Below are 21,868 nucleotides of genomic sequence, written 5' to 3'. Positions count from 1 at the left end.
CAAAGCAGGGAGGGAACAATTCGTTTGTGGATATGATATAATAAACTTGCATTTGGGGTTAATTTCTTTTGGCATCGAGATTTTCTTTCTTACTGCTGGGATCTCACATCTGTGCTTGTTCTGTACAGATAGAATAGACCAGAGACTGCTGGCCATCCCTGTGATCTTCGCTTCAGTGAGGCACCATGCTGGGATTAAACATGGGCCAGATCTGACCTCAGATCACACAGACATTTCTCTTGCTCTCACAGCCGAGCATCTCCATCTCCTGTCCCAGCAGCATCTCTTTCTGGGGAGATGGTTTCAGGTCTCAGCTTTGCATCTCAAGCCCTGAGGCAGCCAGAATCCCTTTTGTCTGCACAGACCCCAGTCCATCGCAGGGAGATCATGTGGGGCATCACACAGCAGCAAGGATGAGCTGGGAAGCTGGAGGGACCCCGAGGAGCCTGGCAGCCTCACTAAACATGATACAGCCATCCAGGAGAGGAGTCCCACTGCCTCTGGGGAGCAACCAGCCCTGCAGTGGGAGCTGCAAGCTGCTCCTTCCCCAGAACAGGCTTCACCCCACAGACCACAAACAATCCAACCTGCCAAGAACACGGGCAGCCCAGCTCCTACCTTGGTGGAGAGTAGCCGTGTCAGGTAGATCTCTGGAAGAACCTTCTTCCTATGGCTCTGTCTGTGGGACTTCTTATGTTCCACTGATTCATCAGTTGGGAGAACCTGGTCCCAGATAAAGCAGATAAACATGGTCAGAGCACTCTTCCCTGCAAGCATCACACTAAATTTTACTTTCAGCATAGAATTTCAACCGCATATAAAATTCAATTAAAAAGCAGTTACTGCTTTATAAACACACCCTTATATGGCTTTAAAAAAGTGATCTATAATACTCAGTTTTTATAACATTTTTTTCTCCTGTGCTCTTTATTGCCTCTCTCAGCCTAGATGAAGGAAATGAACCCATTTATCTTCCTTTGCACGCCGGCCTGCTTGCCCCCCCGGGCTGGGCTGCACCTCAGGCTCCCAGCAGCAGTGCACATGGCTTCTGCAGAAACTAGCTTTGCTTGGATTTGGAAAAAGCACAGTATGTAGGAATGCTGGCTTTTTCAAACCAAAAATGAATATTCCACTGGTAAGGTCAGTGAATTACTCTCTATAAAGCAAGCAACTGACATCCATCTTGGCATTGTTTCACATGTGAACAGTTGGTTTCCCATCCCTTCTCCCTCCTTGCTCTGCATGTGTGTGTGTGTGTGTGTGTGTGTGTGCTTCTACTTGAGCATGGAAATGCTTGCAGAGAAAAAAAAGCCCCAAACTAGGCTATAAGATATTGTTATTGTCCATAACACCTTTTTTCATAACAGCTTTTAGCGGCATTTAGCACTTGGCACTTCCAGCACGGTGCAGCAGCAGGAGCCCACGGAGCTGCTCAGCCCGGGAAGCAGGCGGGATGCCAGGAGCTCCCAGCAGGTGACAGCCGAGGTGTCACAGACACCACCACTGACACCGTGCCTGCCGTGCCACGCTCTGACCTCGCCCCTGAGCTCTCTGTGGCTGCAGCAGCTCCATCAGACACAGCAATTTCTCTGCCATCCTGGTAATTCTTTATCACGTCCCTCAGTTTATCTACAGATAAAGCTTATCTACAGATCACCTTTCTGCGCCTCTTTGAACCCTACTGAAGAGAACTAATGAGCCCTGATGCAGCTCGTTCATCACATCTGGCACTACAGCCCACAGACATAATTTAAGTTAATATCAGCAGCCCCCACATGCAGCCATCACCCCTGCAGCCAAGAGAGGGATACTTACCAAGTGGAAGTACTTTTCAGTGTCCAAATCCTTCACTGTGGAGAAGAAGAGAGACACAGTGGTTCAGCTGTGCGGCCCAAACTGAAATCCATCTAAACTGGTGACCTCCATGTCAAGAGGCATCTGAACCCCAAGAATACCAACACCAAGCTGGCATTCTCAACCACAAGTGATCTCAGCGTTTCTCCTTGTTTTGGGGTTGTTTATTGCATTATCAGGCTCGTGGCAAGTAGCCTAGGAGTACTTTAAGGGGGACCTGAGGTCTCCCAAGGGATGTTTGAAGAGAGACTCAAGAGGGCACGAGAGCAGGGTGAGCACAGGGGCACTCCTGCACCGTGACGCCCTGCTGTGCCCCACACTCCCGGGACTGTTCCGAGCCTCAGCATCAGGATAGCTCAGTCCCTAGCAGCTCCTTGCCACAGCAGGCAAAGGACTCCTGGAGAGTCAGGCTCTCTGGAGGCAGCCTGGAAACAGGGTTTGAAATTCCTTGTTTAATGTGGAGTTTTGTCTCACTTGGTTTGTTTTCACTCTGCACAGCCTGAAACCTAGAAATGCACTGGCAAGGGACTGAATATATGTAACTGGGAGGAAGAGGACTTTTTCAACCAAGTGATTTCAGATTCTTCCTTTTTCTCACTCTGTCAGCACAGATTGTATGCCAGCTCCCAGTGAGGGTGTGAGATGGAAGGTGCAAACACCTTGAGGGCTGGGAGAGCACCCTACACCCCATGAGGCAGAGGGAGGAGATTGGATAGCACATGTTTAGATCCCCCACATCCACAGCGCCCAGGAACGGGGGCTGGCAGCCTCTTCCAGCATCCCCAGCCAGAGACAGCCCTCTGACAATGCAAGCACTCCTGCCCAGTCATCAGCAGCACGGAAGAGGAGCGAGATGTTACCTCTGCTCAGCGTGGTGTCCTTCTTGTCCGTCAAACTCATGGCCAGGGATGCCCCTTCAGGGATCTGTGGAGGAAGGGAAGAGCACGCATTGATGATAGGGGCCTTATCAGTGCCTCCCTGGTCCTGTGGACATCCCAGGAGCTGGGGGATGCTGGTGCAGTCATAGTTCTGCCACAAACATCCCCTGAACCTGCCCTGCCCTGCCCCCTGTTATGTGGAAAGGGAATTTTCAATACAATTACAAGATGGTGAGGTTCTCAAACCCAATGGGAATTGGGCAAACACATGTATCTAAGGTGCACTTTTGGGTGTCGACACCAGGTAATTTGAAAAGGAAGGGGAGTTTGGCTGTGCAGGTGCTGGTTTGCCATTCCCCAGACGGGAGAAGGGAGTGGTGGCAGCCATGGGGCTGGTGCAGCCGCTGCGCTCGGGGGCACCGTGCCAGCGGCACGGCTGCTGCCCCGATAACCGTGCCAATGAGCACTCAGCTCCACTTCTGCTTTCCAGGCACGGCTACACACCAGGGAGGATTACGCTTCCAGGCGTACCGGGGAATATGAAAATCATTAAGTATTTCTGGTTTCATTTAATTTTAAACAGAAAAAGAATCAAGAAAACAATCTGATTCACCATGTTTCCTCATGTTTTCGGCCTCACTTCCTCAATGGTATCCCCAGCCCCTGCTCTCAGAGCAGGCACCGTCAGTTGTAGCTGCAATTTCAGCAAGAGTGCGGATCAAGAGCACAGTGATACTAATCAGCCAGGCTGGTGGCCCTTGGGAAAAAGAGCTTTTTCCCCCCCTCTTTCTGTTGTCAGTAATAACTTGTTTTGCATGAAGAGTGTTAATTAGTTTCTGTGTGTTGCAATATTAACGAGATTCTCGCCAGGGCAGATGTCTATTCCCTGGAAGCTCTCACGGAGCTATGGCAACCTCTCTGCTTGTTCCTGATGATCCCATTTTGGAAGGAAACCACAGCTCGCCCTGGAGGCCAGGCAGGTTCCGAGGAGCTGGGGCTCCCCTGAGGTGTTGTAGCTTTACCTTGTAATGTGCTAACGTGTTGAGTTTCTTCCTGCCGTCCTCCACCACCGAGGTGTCATCGAGGTCCCGCAGGATGTAGCTGTCAGTGCTGGTGGCGAACCACTCTGAACACAGAGAGGGGAGAAGTGAGACCCCAGCCCGAAGGAGGCAGGGGCCAGGGGGTCTGGGACTGAATGGCTGCCCTGATGTCTGCCCTCCTGTCTGTGCTGCTTCACCCATGCTCTGACAGGCACCAACAGCTGCTGCACAACTTCAGGTGCTTCACCTGTTTCTACATTCTGGTGTTCCCATGCACCTGGTCCTTACCGAGGTCGACGTCTTCCACCCTTGGCCACTGGGAGTAGGGCACGTTCTTGCAGAAGGCCTCCAGAATTTTCTCTTTCACTTGACTCAGTGTGTCTGTGTCCATGGCTCTGACACTCAGGGAGTCCATCCCACAGCCTTGGAAGGAGACGTTGAGGTTCTGCAGGGAGAGGCTGTGTTAGGGACAACCTGCCTGGTTCTGCTGGCTCCCAGGAATGCTTGGTGTCTGCACAGCTCTGGCTGGTGCTCCCTAAGCCCTGTGCTGATGGAAATCAGGCTGAACTAATGTGGCCATCAATGATTTACAGCACGAGAAGCACTGGTTTACAGCCCCAGGGGCTGAGGGCTCTGTTAACCAAGCTGGGAGAACACAGGGAGTAACACAGCAGCCCCCTCTCATGTTGTCTTGGTAATGGGGTTTGCCCACCACGAGGCAGGAGGAAGGGTCAGCCCCCATTACCAGCCGTGTTCTCAGTTGCTTGGCTCCAGCTGGTGACTAACGGGACCACCAAAGCTCATTGCTCAGCCTCTGCTTGATGCAACAGGCCAAGCTGTACTGCTTAAACCAGCTCTAAGCCTGCTGCAGGACGGGTCTGCTGCAGTGCCTGGAGCCCTTGAGAGCTCCTGGACAGCGGGACAGGCAGCTGTGAGGGCGTACAGGCTGCCACAGACACCCACTCAGAGACCAGGGAGGCGCAGCCACTGCCTCACAGCCCAAAGCTGCAAGGCAAGGAGAGCAACTCTTTCTATAAGAAACCCTCTCCTCTTTCCGTCTGGGTGCCTTCTCCTCTCACCAGCTGTGCAGACCTAAATGCTGTGAGCATGGCATCTCCCTCTCACCCCAGCTCTGGGGAAGCTCCAGCACATGGCTACTCACCCTTGGCTTTGCCTCTATGTTCTCCCTCAGCAGCCACTCCTCGTTGAGGGTGTACCTGGCCTTCCCTGTAATGGCATCGATGGAACCCTTGTTAATCTGCTGTTTGATGGCACAGATGAGCAGGAAAAAGGGCTCTCCAACTGTCTCCTGGGGAAAGGAAAGAAGACCAAGTCAGCAAACCGGACCTGGCCGTGACAGGTCCATCAGCAGCGCGGCAGGGACAGGCTCTGTGTGGACAGTGAAGGTGCCTCTGCACACCAGGGAGCAGGACTAGTGCACCCCGGGTGCTGCAAACACCTGGTGGGGGCCACTGCCTCCCAACTCCCACTTGCCTCTCTCTGAGGCTGCTGAGAAGTTTTCAGACTTGTGGCAACATGACAGCGCAGATGGGGAAGAGGACACAACAGCCAACAACAGCCGCAGGCCGTTTTTGGGGATGCTGTAGCTGTCAGCATCAACATACCCCATCCAAGTTCTGCAGCAAGCACTGGAGCTGTGGAATGCCACTGATGGGCTGTGCCAGCCTGTGCTGTCCCAGGAGCAGAGCTGGGGTGCTGCTCAGAAGGTAGGGGAAAATGCATGGCTGTGCTGAGCAGGGACGTGCACACATGACACTCAGCAAAATGCAAATGTGCATTAATTTACATGTGAATTACACAGGAACAGGGAGAATCTAGCATACTGTGCTACAGAGATGCTTCCTGCAATCTGACAGGGAGCAGACTGTACAACATGCTGCACTCAGCAGGACAAGATAGGGCTGATGTGCACAAAAATCCAAGAACAGAGATATTTGGGCACCCAGCTTTCTCATGAATGTGTCAGGTGAACCCCTCACTGCACTGCCTGGTTTGCCACTGAACTCCATGGGAGTGAGCCCACAGCCTGGGCCTGTGCCTCTGGGAACCAGTGTTCATACTTCTCATACCACAGCAGAGCCCTCATCACAGCAAAACAGAGGATCAGGGTCAACAAGCTGTTCCCATGTGACAGCAAGCAAACACACCATTTAACTCCTTACATTCATCAAACCTAAGTTCATGGGAGAGAGGTGAGCTGTGGCACTCCTGTAGCAGGAACGAAAAATATAACGGGGAGCATCTATTTCTGATGTGATTCGGCTACGCAGTTTAATGCCAAATTTCTGAGCCAGTTCTGCCTGCTGCACTGATGTGCAAGGGAAACATAAGCTATTTTCTTAAGGAACTCTTCAGTGTTAGAGTACATCCCATTTTCCCTAATGTTCACGTTCAATTTCCTTCCAATGAGGCAAGTGCAAATTCTGCACATTTATGTATTCTGAGCCTCCCCCCCTGCACACACAGGCCTGCCATCTGAGAGCCTGCTCAAGACAACAGATACCCCATGGTTTGATATTTCTCAGCTAGGAACTGCTAAATCCTGTTCAATCTGCTTCTTAATTAAAACTTGGTGATTCTTTTATTCTAATTGCCCTATAAAATTGCTAATTGCTAAAGCAATTAGTTTGATGTCAATTTGGATGCGCTGCATTTGGTTGATGATAGGGTGATACAGCAGGGCTGTCAGTGGGCACACGCCGTCTGTGCCAGCAGGGCACTCACTTCCTTGTCAAGGGTAACTTCATGAATACTGGGGAGCTCCCTGGGTCTGCTGCAGGGGTCTAATGATTCCTGCAATGCTCCTGTGAGCAGGCAGCACAAAATGGGCTCAGAGCAGGGCTGTGGGTGCCGGAATGCAGGAAGGCATGGCTTTCAGAATGTAGAGGAAGGTGTGGAGTCAGGAAGTGGAGAAGCTGAGGATTGCAAGGAGTGAAGACACAAAGAGTTAATTTTGGAGAGAAAGGCAGAAGCAAGATATAACAAGGGGACAACACTGACACGGAGACCTCCTCAGGCTGCAGTACCACTGCCCTCATACTGTGAATTGCAAGACACCACTGCCTGGCCCTGCACACGGGGTCATCAGTCTCTGACACTGGCCATGCTACCAACAGGAACCCTGTTTGTGTCACACGTGAGCAGGGACAAACCTGAGGCTAAACTCAGAGCTGGGCTCTGGAGCCCTCCCATCCCCACCATGGGCAGCTCCAGCCACAGGGAGACTGCAGTGTCTCCAAGAACATTAAAAAAGGGCGAGTCCTACTGATATGGGAGCTCTTATGGGTTGAAATGAGCATGGGCTGCACAGGTCAGGGCTGACCCCGCGGCACCTTCCTGCTCACACCAGGCTGCCCTGGAAGCGCCGGAGCGCGCGTTGGGGGTCACAGCGCTGCAGGGTGCTCGGGCAGGATGTGGCCCAGGCCAGCCCACAGGGGACACAGCGACAGCGCTCCACCACTGAGATGCTATTTCTGTTTGGCTTTTAGGTTCAGGAACTGTGGGATGTTATGGAAATCTGCAAAAGGGCTAATCAGACAGCGAATTTCAAAGCAGAGAAAGAAGGGCTGGCAGGCAGGGACTAGAGATAAAATGGCAAACTTGTGAAACCTCCAGCATTGTTCAGAAAACTCATCTGGAACGGAATCAAAACTGTCTTTGGACTTGGCTAGTTAGGAGAAAGGAAGTTTAACCAGAAGAGATCAGTGCTGATTCAGGACAAAAAAATACTTAAAAAAACACAGTCTGGGGCCTTTTTTTCCTCCTATTGTGAATGTATTTTAATGAGACTTCATTTTCATTTTTGACTGAACTGTTATGGGCCCTTAAAGCCACCCAGGGCACTGAAATAACTGCAGTAATGGAAAGCACAGTTCAGGCTGGCAGGACTTGAACTGTTCCACGCACACGGAGCGTGGGAGGGCTTCATTTTTATATGCTTGGGAAAACAAAAAGGTTTAGAGCACAGACTAGATTCACATGCTGCTGCCCTATTAACACAACTCTGATAAGTTATTATAGATGTCCTCCCAGGAACACACTACAGCCATTTCCAAAATGTTTTGGTGAGCCTAGAGTGGGAACAGTACAGAAAACAGATGCTTATCCCAAGTGCCTGCTAATTTTGGGACAATTATCTGTTTGCATTCTGTGAAGAACCAAACCTCCATCCCACATGCAAAACTTGGGCAAGCTTGGACCCAGACATAAAAGCTGAATTCCAGAACCCTACTTTTCCTTTAACTCCCCAACCCTGCTAGGAGCCAGGCACAATGGTACCACAGTAGCTCATTGGGAAGGCTTTCTTTTAAAGCTTTTTCCACCAAAACTGTAGCACAAAGTAGAGACGTGGACCATTTCATCTACGATCCTCACCCATTTCTGCAGAAACAGAGTTCTGCATTGATTGTGCAAATGCTGCAAGTTACCTCTGAGCCCCCGTGCCTCGCAGCAAGCCCTGCCAGCTCATCCCAGCCTCTCACACACTGCCCCAGCCCCTGCCAGGGGACTCCATCGCCTTCAGGTGCCCTCCACATGTGCAGGCCACAAATGCCTGTGGCCAGCAGCTCTTTCCCAGCTGAAGACAGCTCCTTCAAATCATTTTCCCCCAAAACACAAATGGACGGGCTGTTAGGCAGAGCATTAATGCGAAACAAATGTTTTGAGCATGTAGCGTTGACTTACAAGGGAAAATACAAGCACTTGGAATTTTTCCACTGCACAACGGCAGGGACTTTCGCAGCAGCTGTTTCAAATAGACATTGTGATTAATGGGGATAATTCAGGAATGAAAACCAGGCCCATCATCACATGTCTGACAGAGCAGAGCTACAGGCAGGCAGGCAAGCCTTCTTTTTAACCAAGAAATGCCTCTCTGAAGGCAGCAGAGTTTGATCCTTAGGAACGCAAGGCACATGGGAGGCCTTTGGCTATCACTACCATTTAAATCACAGCCTTGAGCTGACACCAGCCATGTGGAAGGAGGTGCTGTCTGTTCCACCACAGCAGCTCCATCCTCATTTGTGTGGTGGGGAAGATGCCAGCTCTGCTGATCTGGATCAAGCTCCTGTCCCTTTGCACAGCTGGGATTGTGTCACCTGGGACAAATTTTCTCTCCAGACATTCCTGTCTGATCAATTATTTTCCCTTTTTGTATTTCAGGAGCAGCTCAGTGTCACCTCTGATCTCACCCTCACTGTGGAGCATGTGAGATATGAGAGTCTCCTGGAAATCAACTTCATTGTGCATTTGCTTTCAGAGAGGGGAAGGAGGCTGCAGCTCTGCACTGCCATGGCTTCAGGCTGGACATGGGAGGCCTGGAGGGGACTGCAAACCCAGTGCATAGCCTTAGCCCCTGCCAAGACCCTGCTGCAGGTGGATGGAAATGCACATTCAGCCAGCAGCCCAACAGCTCTGCCAGGACCCAGTCACCTCACAGGACCCCACAGTCCTGCTCCCACCATACCCTGTTCTCATCCTCCCTCTGCAGGCCAGGGGGAAGCCAGCTCACAGCCCCCAGCCCACAGCTCACAGCCCCCAGCTCACAGCCCAGAGCCCCCAGTTCACAGCCCCCAGCCCACAGCCCAGAGCCCACAGCCCCCAGCCCACAGCTCACAGCTCACAGCCCAGAGCTCACAGCCCCCAGCCCACAGCTCACAGCCCCCAGCAGCACTGTCCAGCCCTGGAGATGGCCACAGCCCCCCCGGCCCCAGACCAGGGGAATGGGCAGTGGTGCTGCATGTGGAGCTCCTCACCATTTGTGAGCTGTGTAATGTGCTCAAGCCTTCAGGCCCACGTGATAAGGCTCCACTTTCCTCTTTTTCTTTTTTCCCTGAGAAAGCCTTCTTGCACAATGTCCATTTTTAGCACAAGCTGGAGCTGGATCAGATGCCTCACATGTGGTCTCCCCTCCCCAAAAGGGAATATCAGCACTTTTTTTTCTCCAGTGGTTAACTACAGGCACAAAATCTGAAGATTAAAAAAATTTTACTAATTTCCTCTTTTCTATCCTTACAGGCTGGATAGCTGGGCTACATTGGCACAGTCATCCTCATCCACTCCTGTAACTCTTCTTTTATTAGACTGGCTAACTGTGTTGGCTAGAATGAAAAACTATGAACTACAAAACCACTGGCTTTAGGACAAAAAATGGTCATCTGGGATCAGAAGAAATCACAATATGTATGAAGACAATATAGAACCGCTTCTGTGGATGTAGACAACACTTCGGGAAAAGAGATTTTTTCAAAGCCTTTTTCAAGGCTCTTCCCGTGGGTATAATGGGGTATCCTCCAATTAACTGCTGTGGAATCAATTAAGTTATTGCTCAATTCTTCTGGGGAATTCCAAACAGAACTGGCAAATGTTGGAGATAAAGCACTGAGCAGATGGACTGCTGATGGCTCTGAGATGCCAAACATTTTCCTGCTCATTACCAAGAGAAGCCCATCAGCCTTCTGGGACAGACACCCCACCCCTCCTGCTCAGATTTGTGCAGAACCACGAGGTCGCCTCTGCATGAGAGGCCCCACACAGCAGTGGGCACCGATGCAGAGCAGCCCCGGCGTGCCCTCGGCCCTTCTGAGCCTCCTGACCCCCGAGACACACACGCTGACTGGGCAGCACAGCTGTGCCAGCTGGTCACAGAAACAACACATAACCAGGTGGGCCCCAAAACCTCCAGCCATTCTGGTTATTTTTCAGCTCCCCTATGGCTCTTCTCAACCACAGTGAAAATGTTGATCCGTGGTCTGCCATGAAAACTAAGCTCACCAAAATCCTGGGCAGAAGTGGAGAAGCAGCTGAACTTCAGGTTGCTTTCCTACACCTGAATCATTCAGTTTGCCAAGTGTTAGTGACCATTTGAGTGGCACTGGTAGCAAGTGTCAGGTCCTAGGCTATCCTCTGCATCCCTCATCCCTGCTGCACACCGAGGTGACCCTGCAGCCACCACAGCAGGGACTGGTTCTCTTACTCTGAGATAGCTGTACATGCAGATGGACATCCAGTTTGTGAGCATCTTCTCCACCACAGATTCTGTCCTCCTCAGCATAAGCTTGGGGTTTTTGGAAGCTGAAGCATCTATTAGATCCACCAAGAGGTCCTTCATGATGCTGGTGTAATACTCCAGTTTCCCATGCAATGCAATAGTAAGCAGGGAGGCCAGGTTACACCTGAAACACAGAATGATACAGGACTCAAGCCCCAGTCCAACAAGACTGAACTGCTGACTGGCACTAAAATACCCAACACACAAAGGCAGCTCACAGCCCATGAGCCTTCTTAATGGTGTTAGTAGTTCCAACCCTCATTCAGTGCTGCAGGACCTCAAGTCAGCTTGCACACTCTTATTGGTAAGCCAAATGAGTGAGTGCTCCTCAGGGTTTATGGCCATCCATCTCTAACAGAAATGTGTAGGCAAGTGTGACTCAACCATCCACTGAAACACACAGTCCCAGACGCTGGCTGCATTGCTTTGGGTTAGGAATAAATTAGTCTCCTCCACCTGCCAAGTCTTTGGTTCTGAAGCTTATACCTGTCTCTGACAGCAAAGTCCTTCTGTTGCTCAAGAGCATGGACAAATACGATAAGAAAGTGCTTGTTGTTGAGTAAGGTGGAGAACAGAGAAATTCCTTCTTCCATGTTGGGTCGGCAGTTCTCAGGGATCTGAAGAAAAATTTAGAAAGCAGACTAAGAAAACCCTGCTTGTTGTTTTCCACCTCATGTTATCCCTCCTGATGGTGGGGATGCCCCTACTGAGCACAGAGATACTAAGTAGAAGAGCCCCCCCTCCCTCTACCTGCCACAGCCAGCAGCTTCGCTGGCAAGGAACCCCAGCTGGGGCAGTGGCAGTGGCCATTCCATTCTGTTCAGCACTCCTGAGGATACCTGGAGCACTGTGGCCAGTTTGGGGCTCCCACTATGAGACAGATGGAGCAAGTGCAGCTGAGGGCTAACAAAACAATTAGTGGGTGTACAAGGAGAGGTGAAGAGGGCTGGGTTTGGTCAGCTTTCAGAAGCTTTAGAGGGAGATTTTACTGCAGCCTCAGGGTTACAGAGCCAGGAAGGATTCCAGGCCAATGCTTCATCATGCAAGAGCAGATTCACAGATCTGCCTTCTTCAGCCAGCCAAAGCTGATCCAGTGCTGGTCTGTGTTAATGATTAGCAACACCCAAAAGTGTTTGTTCTGTCAGTGGGTTACTTACCTTCCACTCCCCCACCAGGAGTGGATGTGTTTCCTGGACCTGGGAGCCCACCTGTGAGCTGAGCTGCTGGGATGGCAGGATGTAGCACTCCTCGTAGAGAGAGGAACACTGGAACCAAGCACAGTGTTAGGGGAGGGCATCTGTGTGCTCTGCACCTCAGGGGAATAAGCTGGGGAGGCAGGTCACTGGGACTAAAGCCACCCATTCCAAAGACATGCATGGGGCTGGCTTTTGTAGCCTTGAAACACTTTGCAAGAGCCTCCTGAATGAGCAAACACCACAAGGATGGGGGGAGGCAGACGTCTGCTCAGATGCAGGGCTGTGAGGGCAGGGAGACTGCAAATAGAGTAATGTGACAGCTAGAAAACTCCCAGAAGAGAAAGCTTTACAGAAGACTATATCAAAATAGAGGAGTTCTGGGTGTTTCAACATATGTAACTTTTAAAACAGATGGGAAAAATGTTTAAATCCATAGCATTCATATACCAACCTGAAACTTAAAGCCTCCAGTGTGCAGAGATATGGAGACTGGGTAACTGAAAAACCTGAGTAATAGCTACTAATGAAACACTCTGCAGTCATAAATCATCATCTCAGTCCTCAGCACTGACACACAACTGCCTCGGGGGTGAAATACAGCCGCAGTGAAGGGCGCACAGCCACACAGCAGAGCAGCCGGTGACAGGAATGACGGCACCAGCACGTCTGCTGCAGCTCTGGGAAAGGACCCCGGGCAGACACACTGGGACTGGGTGCCCAAGGGACATCTTACTGGGAGCACCACGCACCCAGCCTTGGACAGGAGGAAGGGAGAGACAGAGACATCCACAGAACTCCTGAGGACTGGCTGAGCTGCTGGGAATGCTTGGGGGCACCCTGCATGGGACAAAAAGCCCCTCTCCTGATTGCCAATTCACCCTTCAGCCTCTGCTGAACGGAGTGGGGTGACACTGGAGCCCTTGAGGAGGAGACCCCAGCACTCTGCTTGTGTGAGAGCTCTTTCAGAGGAGGTGTGCAATGGCCCCAAAGAGGCAAGCCAGAGCAACTCCTGGAACAGTTGCCGCCAGCTTCTGTCATGTGCGAGCAAGCCCGATCTTGTATGACACCCCAGGAGGTGCAGCTCCACTTTTGATGATAATTAAGGCTGAAATATGTGACAAGTAAATACATAACAGGGGAATGATTTTGTGACACTGTAAAAGCCCTTTAGCAGAGCCCTAAACTGGGTGGGACATATCTGGGAGCAATGAGGTGCCCGTGACACGCGCTGTCTCCTTACTTTGGGGAAGAATGTCCTGGTGACAAAGTGCTTGTACTCCAGGAAGGGGATCCCCTGGCTGCGGTTTAGCTCCTTGGTCAGGTCTGTCATGTCTGTCTGCAGCTCTGCAAAACCTTATACAAAGAGACCCGCAGGTGGTGAGAGCCCAGTCCTCCACCAGCTGAGAGAGGCCGGCACTGGAAAGCACGGCACATCTCATCTCTGCCCCCTCACGCCGTGCCCTTGCCGGGGCTGAGGCCGTGTTTTCTCTGAGCAGCACATTCCCATCGGGGTTTAACCATCAGACTGCACACCCTGAACACTGTCTGCCCCAGGAACCCCAGTGCCCTCAGGAGAGGACATCAGCCGATGTGGTGGGATCATGGACTGTGGGGTGGTGGGTGCCAACACCTGGAATGCTTCTCCCATTGCTTTATGAGGAGCATGCTGCAGTTTCTGTTGCACCCAAGAGGAAAGCACAGTGAAGGTTAGCATGACCTTCAAGTAACCCTCTGACACAGCCAAGGGCCATTAACCCCAGGTTAGAGAAGCCGGTGGCATTGGAGATCAATGGCTTGCCCAAGCCAGGCAGCAGGACAGTGGCAGGGCCACACTTCCAGCCACTCAGCCTCATTCCCAAACCCTGTCAAAACTCACAGGCGATCACAGATATTATCCTACAAATAGTTCCATAAACTTCTACACAGCACAAGGTGCTTCAAGCCTGCTAACCTGACATCCCGCTCCTAGCCACGGCACCTCGGCACCCAAACAGGGACTCACCTTTGCGGATTTCCTCCCGGATCTGTGACTCCATCTCCTCCATCTGGAGCAGGGTTTTCTGCCAGTAGCGCTCAGCTCTGCGGCTCTTTGTGCAGAACACAAAGAGAGCTGGAAAAGAGGAAGAGAACAAGCCTTTTGGACCCAGGCTTGGGAGCAGCCGCAGCTGGGATCAGAGCAGTTCTCTCTGACACAAGTGCAGAAAGCTAAACCCAGAGTTGGTTTCACACCTACCACCAGACTGGTCAGGCAGTTGTCAATTGTCTGTAAATAAGTAGTACCAGCTGGAATTTAATGATCGTGCTGTAACTGTCACCTTCAATTTAGGTCTGGGCTGTCTGTATTCAGCTTAACTCTATATTAATGTATTCCAGACGATTAATGAATACAGAATTGAGGATGTTTACCACCTGTATTACAGTGTTCATATCTGACAGTTTTCCCATGCCTCCAGAAATATGTTTCTAATGATGGACGATGCATCTAGTAAATAGGGTGCATTAGAGCCTTTATTAAAAATAAATTAAATCCTTACTCTAAAGCCCTCCTTTGCTGTGAACTGGCAGGTTTCTTGCTGTGCAGTCATTCTGGGCATGTGATGAGCAGGGACCCTAGCCCAAAGACAAAGGTGTGCAGCACGGCTTCCAGCCAGGTACATACACTAATGTGCCTGCTTCAGATTTGCAGCTAAGGATGCTGGCTCTGCTCTTCCTACTTGGCCAGGCACCTGTCACTGTTTGTTCTTGATGACAGGATCTTGGCCTAGGAACATGGTCTGGGACAATCATGCCTGTGACCAAGATCAGTTTCTCACATCCTTCTTTATTTTGTATTATAGTAACTACTAAGTATTTGAGGAAAAGGGTAAGTTTATAAATATCACAGGTTCAATGAACAGAGTTGAGCTGTGGATTCAGCCAGGAAAAGCTCGGTGCTGCAGGGACCTGTGGTCCTGGTGTTAGCTGTGTGCCATACCTGCTGCACCCAGACTAGCTTCAGGTACTGCACATCTGCAGCACTCAGAGTTCACGCCTCCACATGCAGAGAGAAAAACCTTGCCACAGCCTGGAAACATGTCGTTCTTTCCCTTACCTACAACAGAGAGCACCAGCAGGATGCTGCAGATAACGATGGAGACAATGATCGCGGTCTCTCCTCCCCCAAGGTGCAGCATGGCAATTGTGTAGTTGAACTTTCCAACTTGGATCTGAGGAAGAAGGAGGCAGGAAAAGCAGGAGCTGAGCAGCAGGTTGCCAAAGGGCTGGGAGCAGGGAGGACACAGGGCAGCACTCAGCAGACCTTCACCCGAGGGCTCAGCTGGCACAGCCTCCCAGGCTCGGAGGGAGGGAGGCCGGGCTGTGCCTTTCACTGCCAGAGCCCGGGCACTCTGTGCGTCTCCAGGGAGCCCAATTCCCCTCCTGTGCTCTGGGGGATGCCAAGGCCACAGCCAGCAGGCTGTGATGCTGCAGTGGTGCCCATCCCAGCGCCAGCACAGGGCTTTGGTGGCAGAACTGCAGGCCCCGTGGCCCCACTGCATCTGCCCCAGAAGAGACAGCCCTTTCCTAGAGAGCCCACGGCACCGTACAAGGCTGCCTGTGCTGCTCTTACTAGAAAATCACTTCCACTAATCATCAGCTTCTGATGGCTCTGAACAGCCTTTGGAGCCCTGCTGCACTTGCCTTTCTCCTCCAAAATCAGGACGGCTGCCACCCAGAAGAAGTAGGGTTAAGAAACTTTAAAGTCCTTGAAATACAAATAAACTAAGGGAATAAAAATAAATGAGACCATAGACGAGTAATGATCTTGTGGCTAAAGCAGTGAAAGGGGTGTCAGAAGGTGCTGGCCCTGCTCCCAGCCTGTACTTCTTGTGACAACAAGCACAAACCACTAGAGCTCAGTCCTTGGGTCTCCTGATCTCCAGAAGGGAAGAGGCCAGCACACATCACAGGCTGGCTGGTGCCGTTTACAAACAGCTCTTTGGGCCCTTGGAATGAAAGGATTCCACAGGATCATCTGATAAGGAAAACTCATGACCACACAAGGCTTTCGCTTCTGGAAATGTGAGTTTCACTTCTCCCAGGGAATGAGAAGTGAGAGAAACTTGAGAAAAAAACCCTTGAAATTAGGTAGGGAAGAACTCCAGTAATCTTATGATTTTGATTAATCATTTGATTAATCAAAATTAATCTTTATTTCCTGTGTCATGGAACACCTCTGGGAAAGGTGCCCACTGGGGTGAAATTCCAGCAGCTCAGCCACTGGACCAAAGCCATCCCACAAGCAGGATCTTCCCACCACCTCCACCACCAGACACACAGCTCCATCCTGAGGGAAATCCAGCCCTAGCTCTAGGAGCATTGGAGAGGGCATGGCTGCTGCCAGTGGAAGCTCCAGTCACTGAGAGCTTTGGTCTCTACCCTGGCACGTTGTCCAAGAGCCATGGTGCTGGACAGGGACAGGAGCCACAGCACTGCAAGAGCACTGGGGCATTTACTCAGCAGCCTCACAGCCACATGCCCAGACTCAGGATCTCCACTGTCTCCCTCTGAAATGCTGCAATGAGGCAGCTCTTTAATGTGTTTTGAGTCTTTTTTCCTTCACCAGCTCAGCCTTTTGCATTTTTCAGAGAAAAAAATCCCTCGGCTGCTGTTTAATTCAATGTTTAAACTGTTTGGTCATAAACAAAGATGGGCCTGAATGTCTTGACAAGTCTCTCTTGTGTAGCTGGACAGCTCTACTCAACACTCAGTGGGACCCAGGCAAGGCTGCTGCACATGCCTGCCCTGTGTCACCAAAGCCATTTCTCATGTGTGATGAAGCAGCGGCCGCCCGTGGAATGGCCGGCAGGCAAGGGCCCCAGCCACGCCTGTAGGTTTAGTAGGGGTGCACAGGTATGAATACAAGCAGATTAATTAGCTGCACTCACATTGCTGGTGCACTCTGAACACCCTTGTGATATTTAGGGCTGGGTATCACACTCCTGCTTCCTGGGGACTTGCCATGATTGGTTAATGTCACACCAAGACTAGCAAACTCAAAAATTCCTTTTCTTCCACAGAGGGATTCCCCTGTTTCTCAGTTCTCACAAAAAAAAAATTAAAATTACCCTGTTTAAAATTCCTGTTAAGATGACTCAAAAAATTCTGTTACTTCTGTATTTCCAAGACTCCAGTTTGCAACAGAATTTCATACACCTCAGATTGTTGCCAGTAAACTGGACAATCCTGTCAGTGAATTGGTAGTGCACTGTCCTTTCTCCTGGGCAGCCCAACTCCAGAGCTCTGCAGCTCCCTCCAGCTCCCCTTGCCCTCCCTGCCCATGCCTCAGGCTCCCATCCATCCCCTGCCAACACACGGACTGGGAGAGGGCAGCGGGGTCTCCCACGGAGGTGGAGGCGTTTTCTCTCCAGATACAAAGAGCCATGGTCACATCCCTGCATGGCCATGGGCTGTGTGTGACATGAGGGAAACTGAGGCAAGCACAGCAGTTCAGTCCAGCCCTCTGGAAAACAGGACAGTAACAAAGTGCGGTGCATTTGCAGACACAAAGAGAAACAGCAGCCCTGAACACTGAACTCTGCAGCGAGAAAGCAGCAGCCTTTGGAAGCCCTGAGTGCTGCCCTCACCCTCCCGGTCACTCTGCAGGGACCCAGCAGGGACCCAGCTCGGGGAAGGCTGGCCTCTCACGGCCACTCGTAGCCCTTCTGCTGGTGGGAGCAGAGCCGATGGCTTGAAGCTGTAAGGAAATCCCCAAACGTATCTCACGAGGAGCAGGAAATCAGTGCAGGTGACAAAACCTCACATGGCCAAGACCTCAGCGTGCCCTTCAGAGCTGCCCAGCCTCCGCTGGGGCCCAGCGCCGGAGCTCCGCGGGCAGCTGCCGGTGCCACGGCTGGGGGCAGCCCTCGGCCCGGCCCCTGCATCCTGCTGACCCTGCACGGCGTGCTTTGGCCACTCTTCCCCTGTGCAGCCTCCTGCAGGGTCACCAGCGGGTGAGCTCGAGCTGGGCAGGCGCTGCACGAGCGGGGTGAGCAGCGGGACCCCCGTGCCCACACGGCTCCTCACTCACCGGGACCCCCGTGCCCACACAGCTCCGCACTCACTGGGACCCCCGTGCCCGCACGGCTCCGCACTCACCGGGACCCCCGTGCCCGCACGGCTCCGCACTCACCGGGACCCCCGTGCCCACAGAGTTCTGCACTCACTGGGACCCCCGTGCCCACAGAGTTCTGCACTCACTGGGATCCCCGTGCCCACAGAGCTCTGCACTCACCGGGACCCCCGTGCCCACAGAGCTCTGCACTCACCGGGATCCCCGTGCCCACACGGCTCCGCACTCACCGGGACCCCCGTGCCCAGAGAGCTCCGCACTCACCGGGACCCCCGTGCCCACACAGCTCCTCACTCACCGGGACCCCCGTGCCCAAAGAGTTCTGCACTCACTGGGACCCCCGTGCCCACACGGCTCCGCACTCACCGGGACCCCCGTGCCCACAGAGTTCTGCACTCACTGGGATCCCCGTGCCCACAGAGCTCCGCACTCACCGGGACCCCCGTGCCCACAGAGCTCTGCACTCACTGGGATCCCCGTGCCCACAGAGCTCTGCACTCACCGGGACCCCCGTGCCCACAGAGCTCCTCACTCACCGGGACCCCCGTGCCCACAGAGTTCTGCACTCACTGGGATCCCCGTGCCCACAGAGCTCCGCACTCACCGGGACCCCCGTGCCCACAGAGCTCCGCACTCACCGGGACCCCCGTGCCCGCACGGCTCCGCACTCACCGTCACCGGCAGCTGCCTCTCCGAGGAGCTCAGCGACTCGTTGATGGAGCAGTGGATGACTTTGTCTGAAACAATCTGGATCTCACACGAGATCAGGCCGATTTTCACCTGGTATTCATTGCTTTCCAGGCCCAGGCTGTCAGGCTCTTTCTAAAGGCAGAACAAAAATCAGGATGTCAGGCTGCAGCATAGCAGTTAGAATTGCAATCGATCTTTCTGCTTTACTTCCCATATTCCCTGCTGTTTTGCAGACCTGGGAAGACTCTCCCTCACCAAGAACATTTTTCCAGGACTCCACAGGAAAGCCAAAACCAGGCCATTCCCCATTTTCCTGTTTCCCATTCTTCACTCAGCATGGGGCATAGGATGAACAAGCCCCTCATGGAACCTGGAAAAATCTGCTTTTGATCGGGCCTGCTGCGCATGGAAGATAAGGATGTAAGCACCCATCTGGGAGGGGGGAAGGATGTACAACGGAGGGGACAGCCAGGGGATGCGCCTGCAAAGCCTGAGAAAGGGGGAGCACATTTCTGGAGCACGTTGCAAACCATTAGGATATCCTGCAGCAAACAATGGCCTTTGAATTACTATTACTCATTGTCCAGGCCAATCAGCTTCTGCACCCCAACTTCCTTGTGAGCTGAGCTGAATTCAGTAGCCAAAAGAGAAGAATGAATGACCTGTTTCTGCAGGAATAAACATCTATTGTCAGGCCCTTCTGCAGCACCTGCCTGGTTTTGGGCCAGGGCATTGTAGTTCTTTTCCACATGCCCAGTATCTCATTTAACCCCTAGCTACAGCACCCTCCCCAGGCAGCTCTCTGGCATCATGCCTCAGGAGGCATCCCCGCACCAGGCTGCATCTCCTGGGGCAGAGAGATGCAGAAGCTGCAAGCTGAGCCAAAATCACCTGCTCCTGCCTCTCCAGTTCCATCCACCCCCTTCTCCGTGCTGTGTCTGTGGGCAGTCCCTGTGCTGGTACTTAGGACCGAGGAGCTGCCCAGGGTGGAGATGGCAGCAGCAGAGAGAAGCAGAGCTGTAACCACCACCCTCTTACATGTATGACCAGAGTCAAGGGCTCGCCAGGATGGTGCTTGATCCACTTCTCCTTCTTGGCTGTGGAGAACTGGGGGTCAGCGTAGTAGCCCAGGCTGAATTTGCTGATGTGCGAGGCCTCCTCGGAGTACATCTCCTCATCCAGAGCCGAGCGCTCGTCAGAGTAGAGGCGCCCGTTGAGGTAGAAATCGACAGGGGCTGGCTTGCTCCCCACAGTGACGTTGGAGGCAGCTGGAGAGGGGCAGGTGATGGCCGTGTCAGTGTGCACCTTACAGCGCTGAAAGCAGGAGCGAGAGCGTGTCAGAACCCAGCACCACGAGGGCTCCAGCCCATCCTGGGCACGGGCCGAGGCCCCAGCTGCACAGCTCCTGGCAGCAGGCACGCAGCCCTGCTGCAGCACCGGGCCATGCCTGGCCAAGACACCCACCGTGTGCTCTCTGCCGATGCCACGGACAGCCATGGACACGTTCTGCACCAGCCCAAAGCCTCTTCCTTCCAGGGTGATGATCCTGCCCCCGCTTTGAGAAGGGAAGAAAGAGAGGGTGACTGCAGAGGACAGTGCAGCAGTGGGATGTGAGGGCTGCATCTTCCTCCTGTCATTTTCTCAGAGGTGTTTCCAAGCTGCCTGAGCAGAAAATATGACCCAACAGCCAAAGCCTTCCTCCTATTTACAGCAGAAGTAGGAAGCTACCTACACAGCTACCACAAGATCATGTAAGAAAGGAAGGAAGGAAGGAAGGAGGAGTAGATGCTCTGGTGGAAAGTGGGGAGCCTCTTCCAGCATCAGTGAGCTGTGCCCCTTACTCCCACTGTCCAGAACAGCAGCCTCTGCATGCTAGGGTATATGCAGCAGGCATCCTGGCCACTGGCCATGTAAGTGACCTGTAAAGTGATGGCCAGGACACATCCCCTGCCCTTGCCCTTGCCCCTGCAGCACCCACACAGCACTGTGAGACTTGGAGAGGGAAACGTCCCTCATCCTGCATCTTCCAGGAACTTGTGATTTAGACCAAAATGTGGAAATTGTTGTGTTTTGAATCTGCTTGGGGGGAATGGGAATGCAACATATGGGCTTCTCACTGTGCAGTCAACTAACAAGAATAATGAGCAGCTCCAATGTGCACAAGGCAGAGCAACGGCTGGAGAACCAGCACCACTCATCTGCACTTCCCCGTATCACATTTGACTTGTTTGGAGTATTTGCCAGGGAACAGGCAAGACTCACAAGTCCTGTTATCTGAAGAGCACTCCAGGCACAGTGACTTTGGGCATGAGGCCCCAGGATTCTCTGAAGCCTGGGGATATCACTAGGAAGTTATGATCCAAGTTTCTCACTAGCCTGTCACATCTACAGATTAGGGTACAACTTTTGCATTGGTTTAGGTTTTGGTTATATGGATTATTTTATCAATATGGTAAGAGAAATCAGACCCAGCTAAATTTTTACACAAGTTATTAGCACCTCATGGTCAATAGCCCAGCAATGTGCTAAGCAGTCAGACTGCACGAGCCACTCCAGAGGCTGGAGAGAGCCTGCAGTTACCAACCCTGTTCTCTGAAATTTGGGAACGGCTCTAAGTACCAAGGAAGCAGACTAAGGTGACTGAGAAATACCCCAGTGGTTTCCTTTGTGACTTCAGGCGGGACATTGTTCCCTTGTCTCTTTTTAGGCACTGCTCTCGCCAGTTGGAAGCCTGCAAGGGGCTGCGCCTGGCTGAGTCATGGCTCTGCCTTTCCCCTAAACATTCCCATAGCCTGCAGCCTTGGCATTGTGCTGGGGAACAGAGAGGCAGCTTTGTTCCAAGAGGGTCAGGCCACCAGAGCCTGCTCATGCTCGACCCTGGGCGTGCTGCTTTCAGTGATGTCCTGCAGCACAGCTGCTGGCCTCCCAGATTTCCTAGTCAGCCCTGGGTTTTTCAGACTTCACAGGTGAGGAGGATGGTATTTCACCAGGGTATTCAAAGGAACAGAAGTCTGAGAACTCCACAGAGATGT

The 21,868-nt window shown here is 52.4% G+C and overlaps 1 protein-coding gene across 1 annotated transcript in view; it reads right to left on the bottom strand.

Annotated features, from left to right (window-relative positions):
* Positions 1-21,868, bottom strand: part of PLXND1 (plexin D1) — a 71,011-nt gene that overhangs the window by 9,111 nt on the left and 40,032 nt on the right. The window contains exons 17-31 of the mRNA XM_053953895.1: positions 20,301-20,391; positions 19,875-20,150; positions 18,819-18,968; positions 15,129-15,243; positions 14,040-14,147; positions 13,278-13,390; positions 11,999-12,106; positions 11,328-11,458; positions 10,767-10,965; positions 4,935-5,081; positions 4,061-4,217; positions 3,755-3,858; positions 2,715-2,778; positions 1,816-1,850; positions 619-723 (exon numbers count right to left, since the gene is read on the bottom strand). Of these exons, the coding sequence (XP_053809870.1) occupies positions 619-723; positions 1,816-1,850; positions 2,715-2,778; positions 3,755-3,858; positions 4,061-4,217; positions 4,935-5,081; positions 10,767-10,965; positions 11,328-11,458; positions 11,999-12,106; positions 13,278-13,390; positions 14,040-14,147; positions 15,129-15,243; positions 18,819-18,968; positions 19,875-20,150; positions 20,301-20,391 (1,903 nt within the window). The remainder of the gene's footprint in view (positions 1-618; positions 724-1,815; positions 1,851-2,714; positions 2,779-3,754; positions 3,859-4,060; positions 4,218-4,934; positions 5,082-10,766; positions 10,966-11,327; positions 11,459-11,998; positions 12,107-13,277; positions 13,391-14,039; positions 14,148-15,128; positions 15,244-18,818; positions 18,969-19,874; positions 20,151-20,300; positions 20,392-21,868) is intronic.

Source organism: Vidua chalybeata, chromosome 12 (genome assembly GCF_026979565.1).
Source record: "Vidua chalybeata isolate OUT-0048 chromosome 12, bVidCha1 merged haplotype, whole genome shotgun sequence".
NCBI classification, from domain to species: domain Eukaryota; kingdom Metazoa; phylum Chordata; class Aves; order Passeriformes; family Viduidae; genus Vidua; species Vidua chalybeata.
Note: the sequence above shows the minus strand (reverse complement) of the source record. Positions and strands in the feature narration are given on the sequence as shown.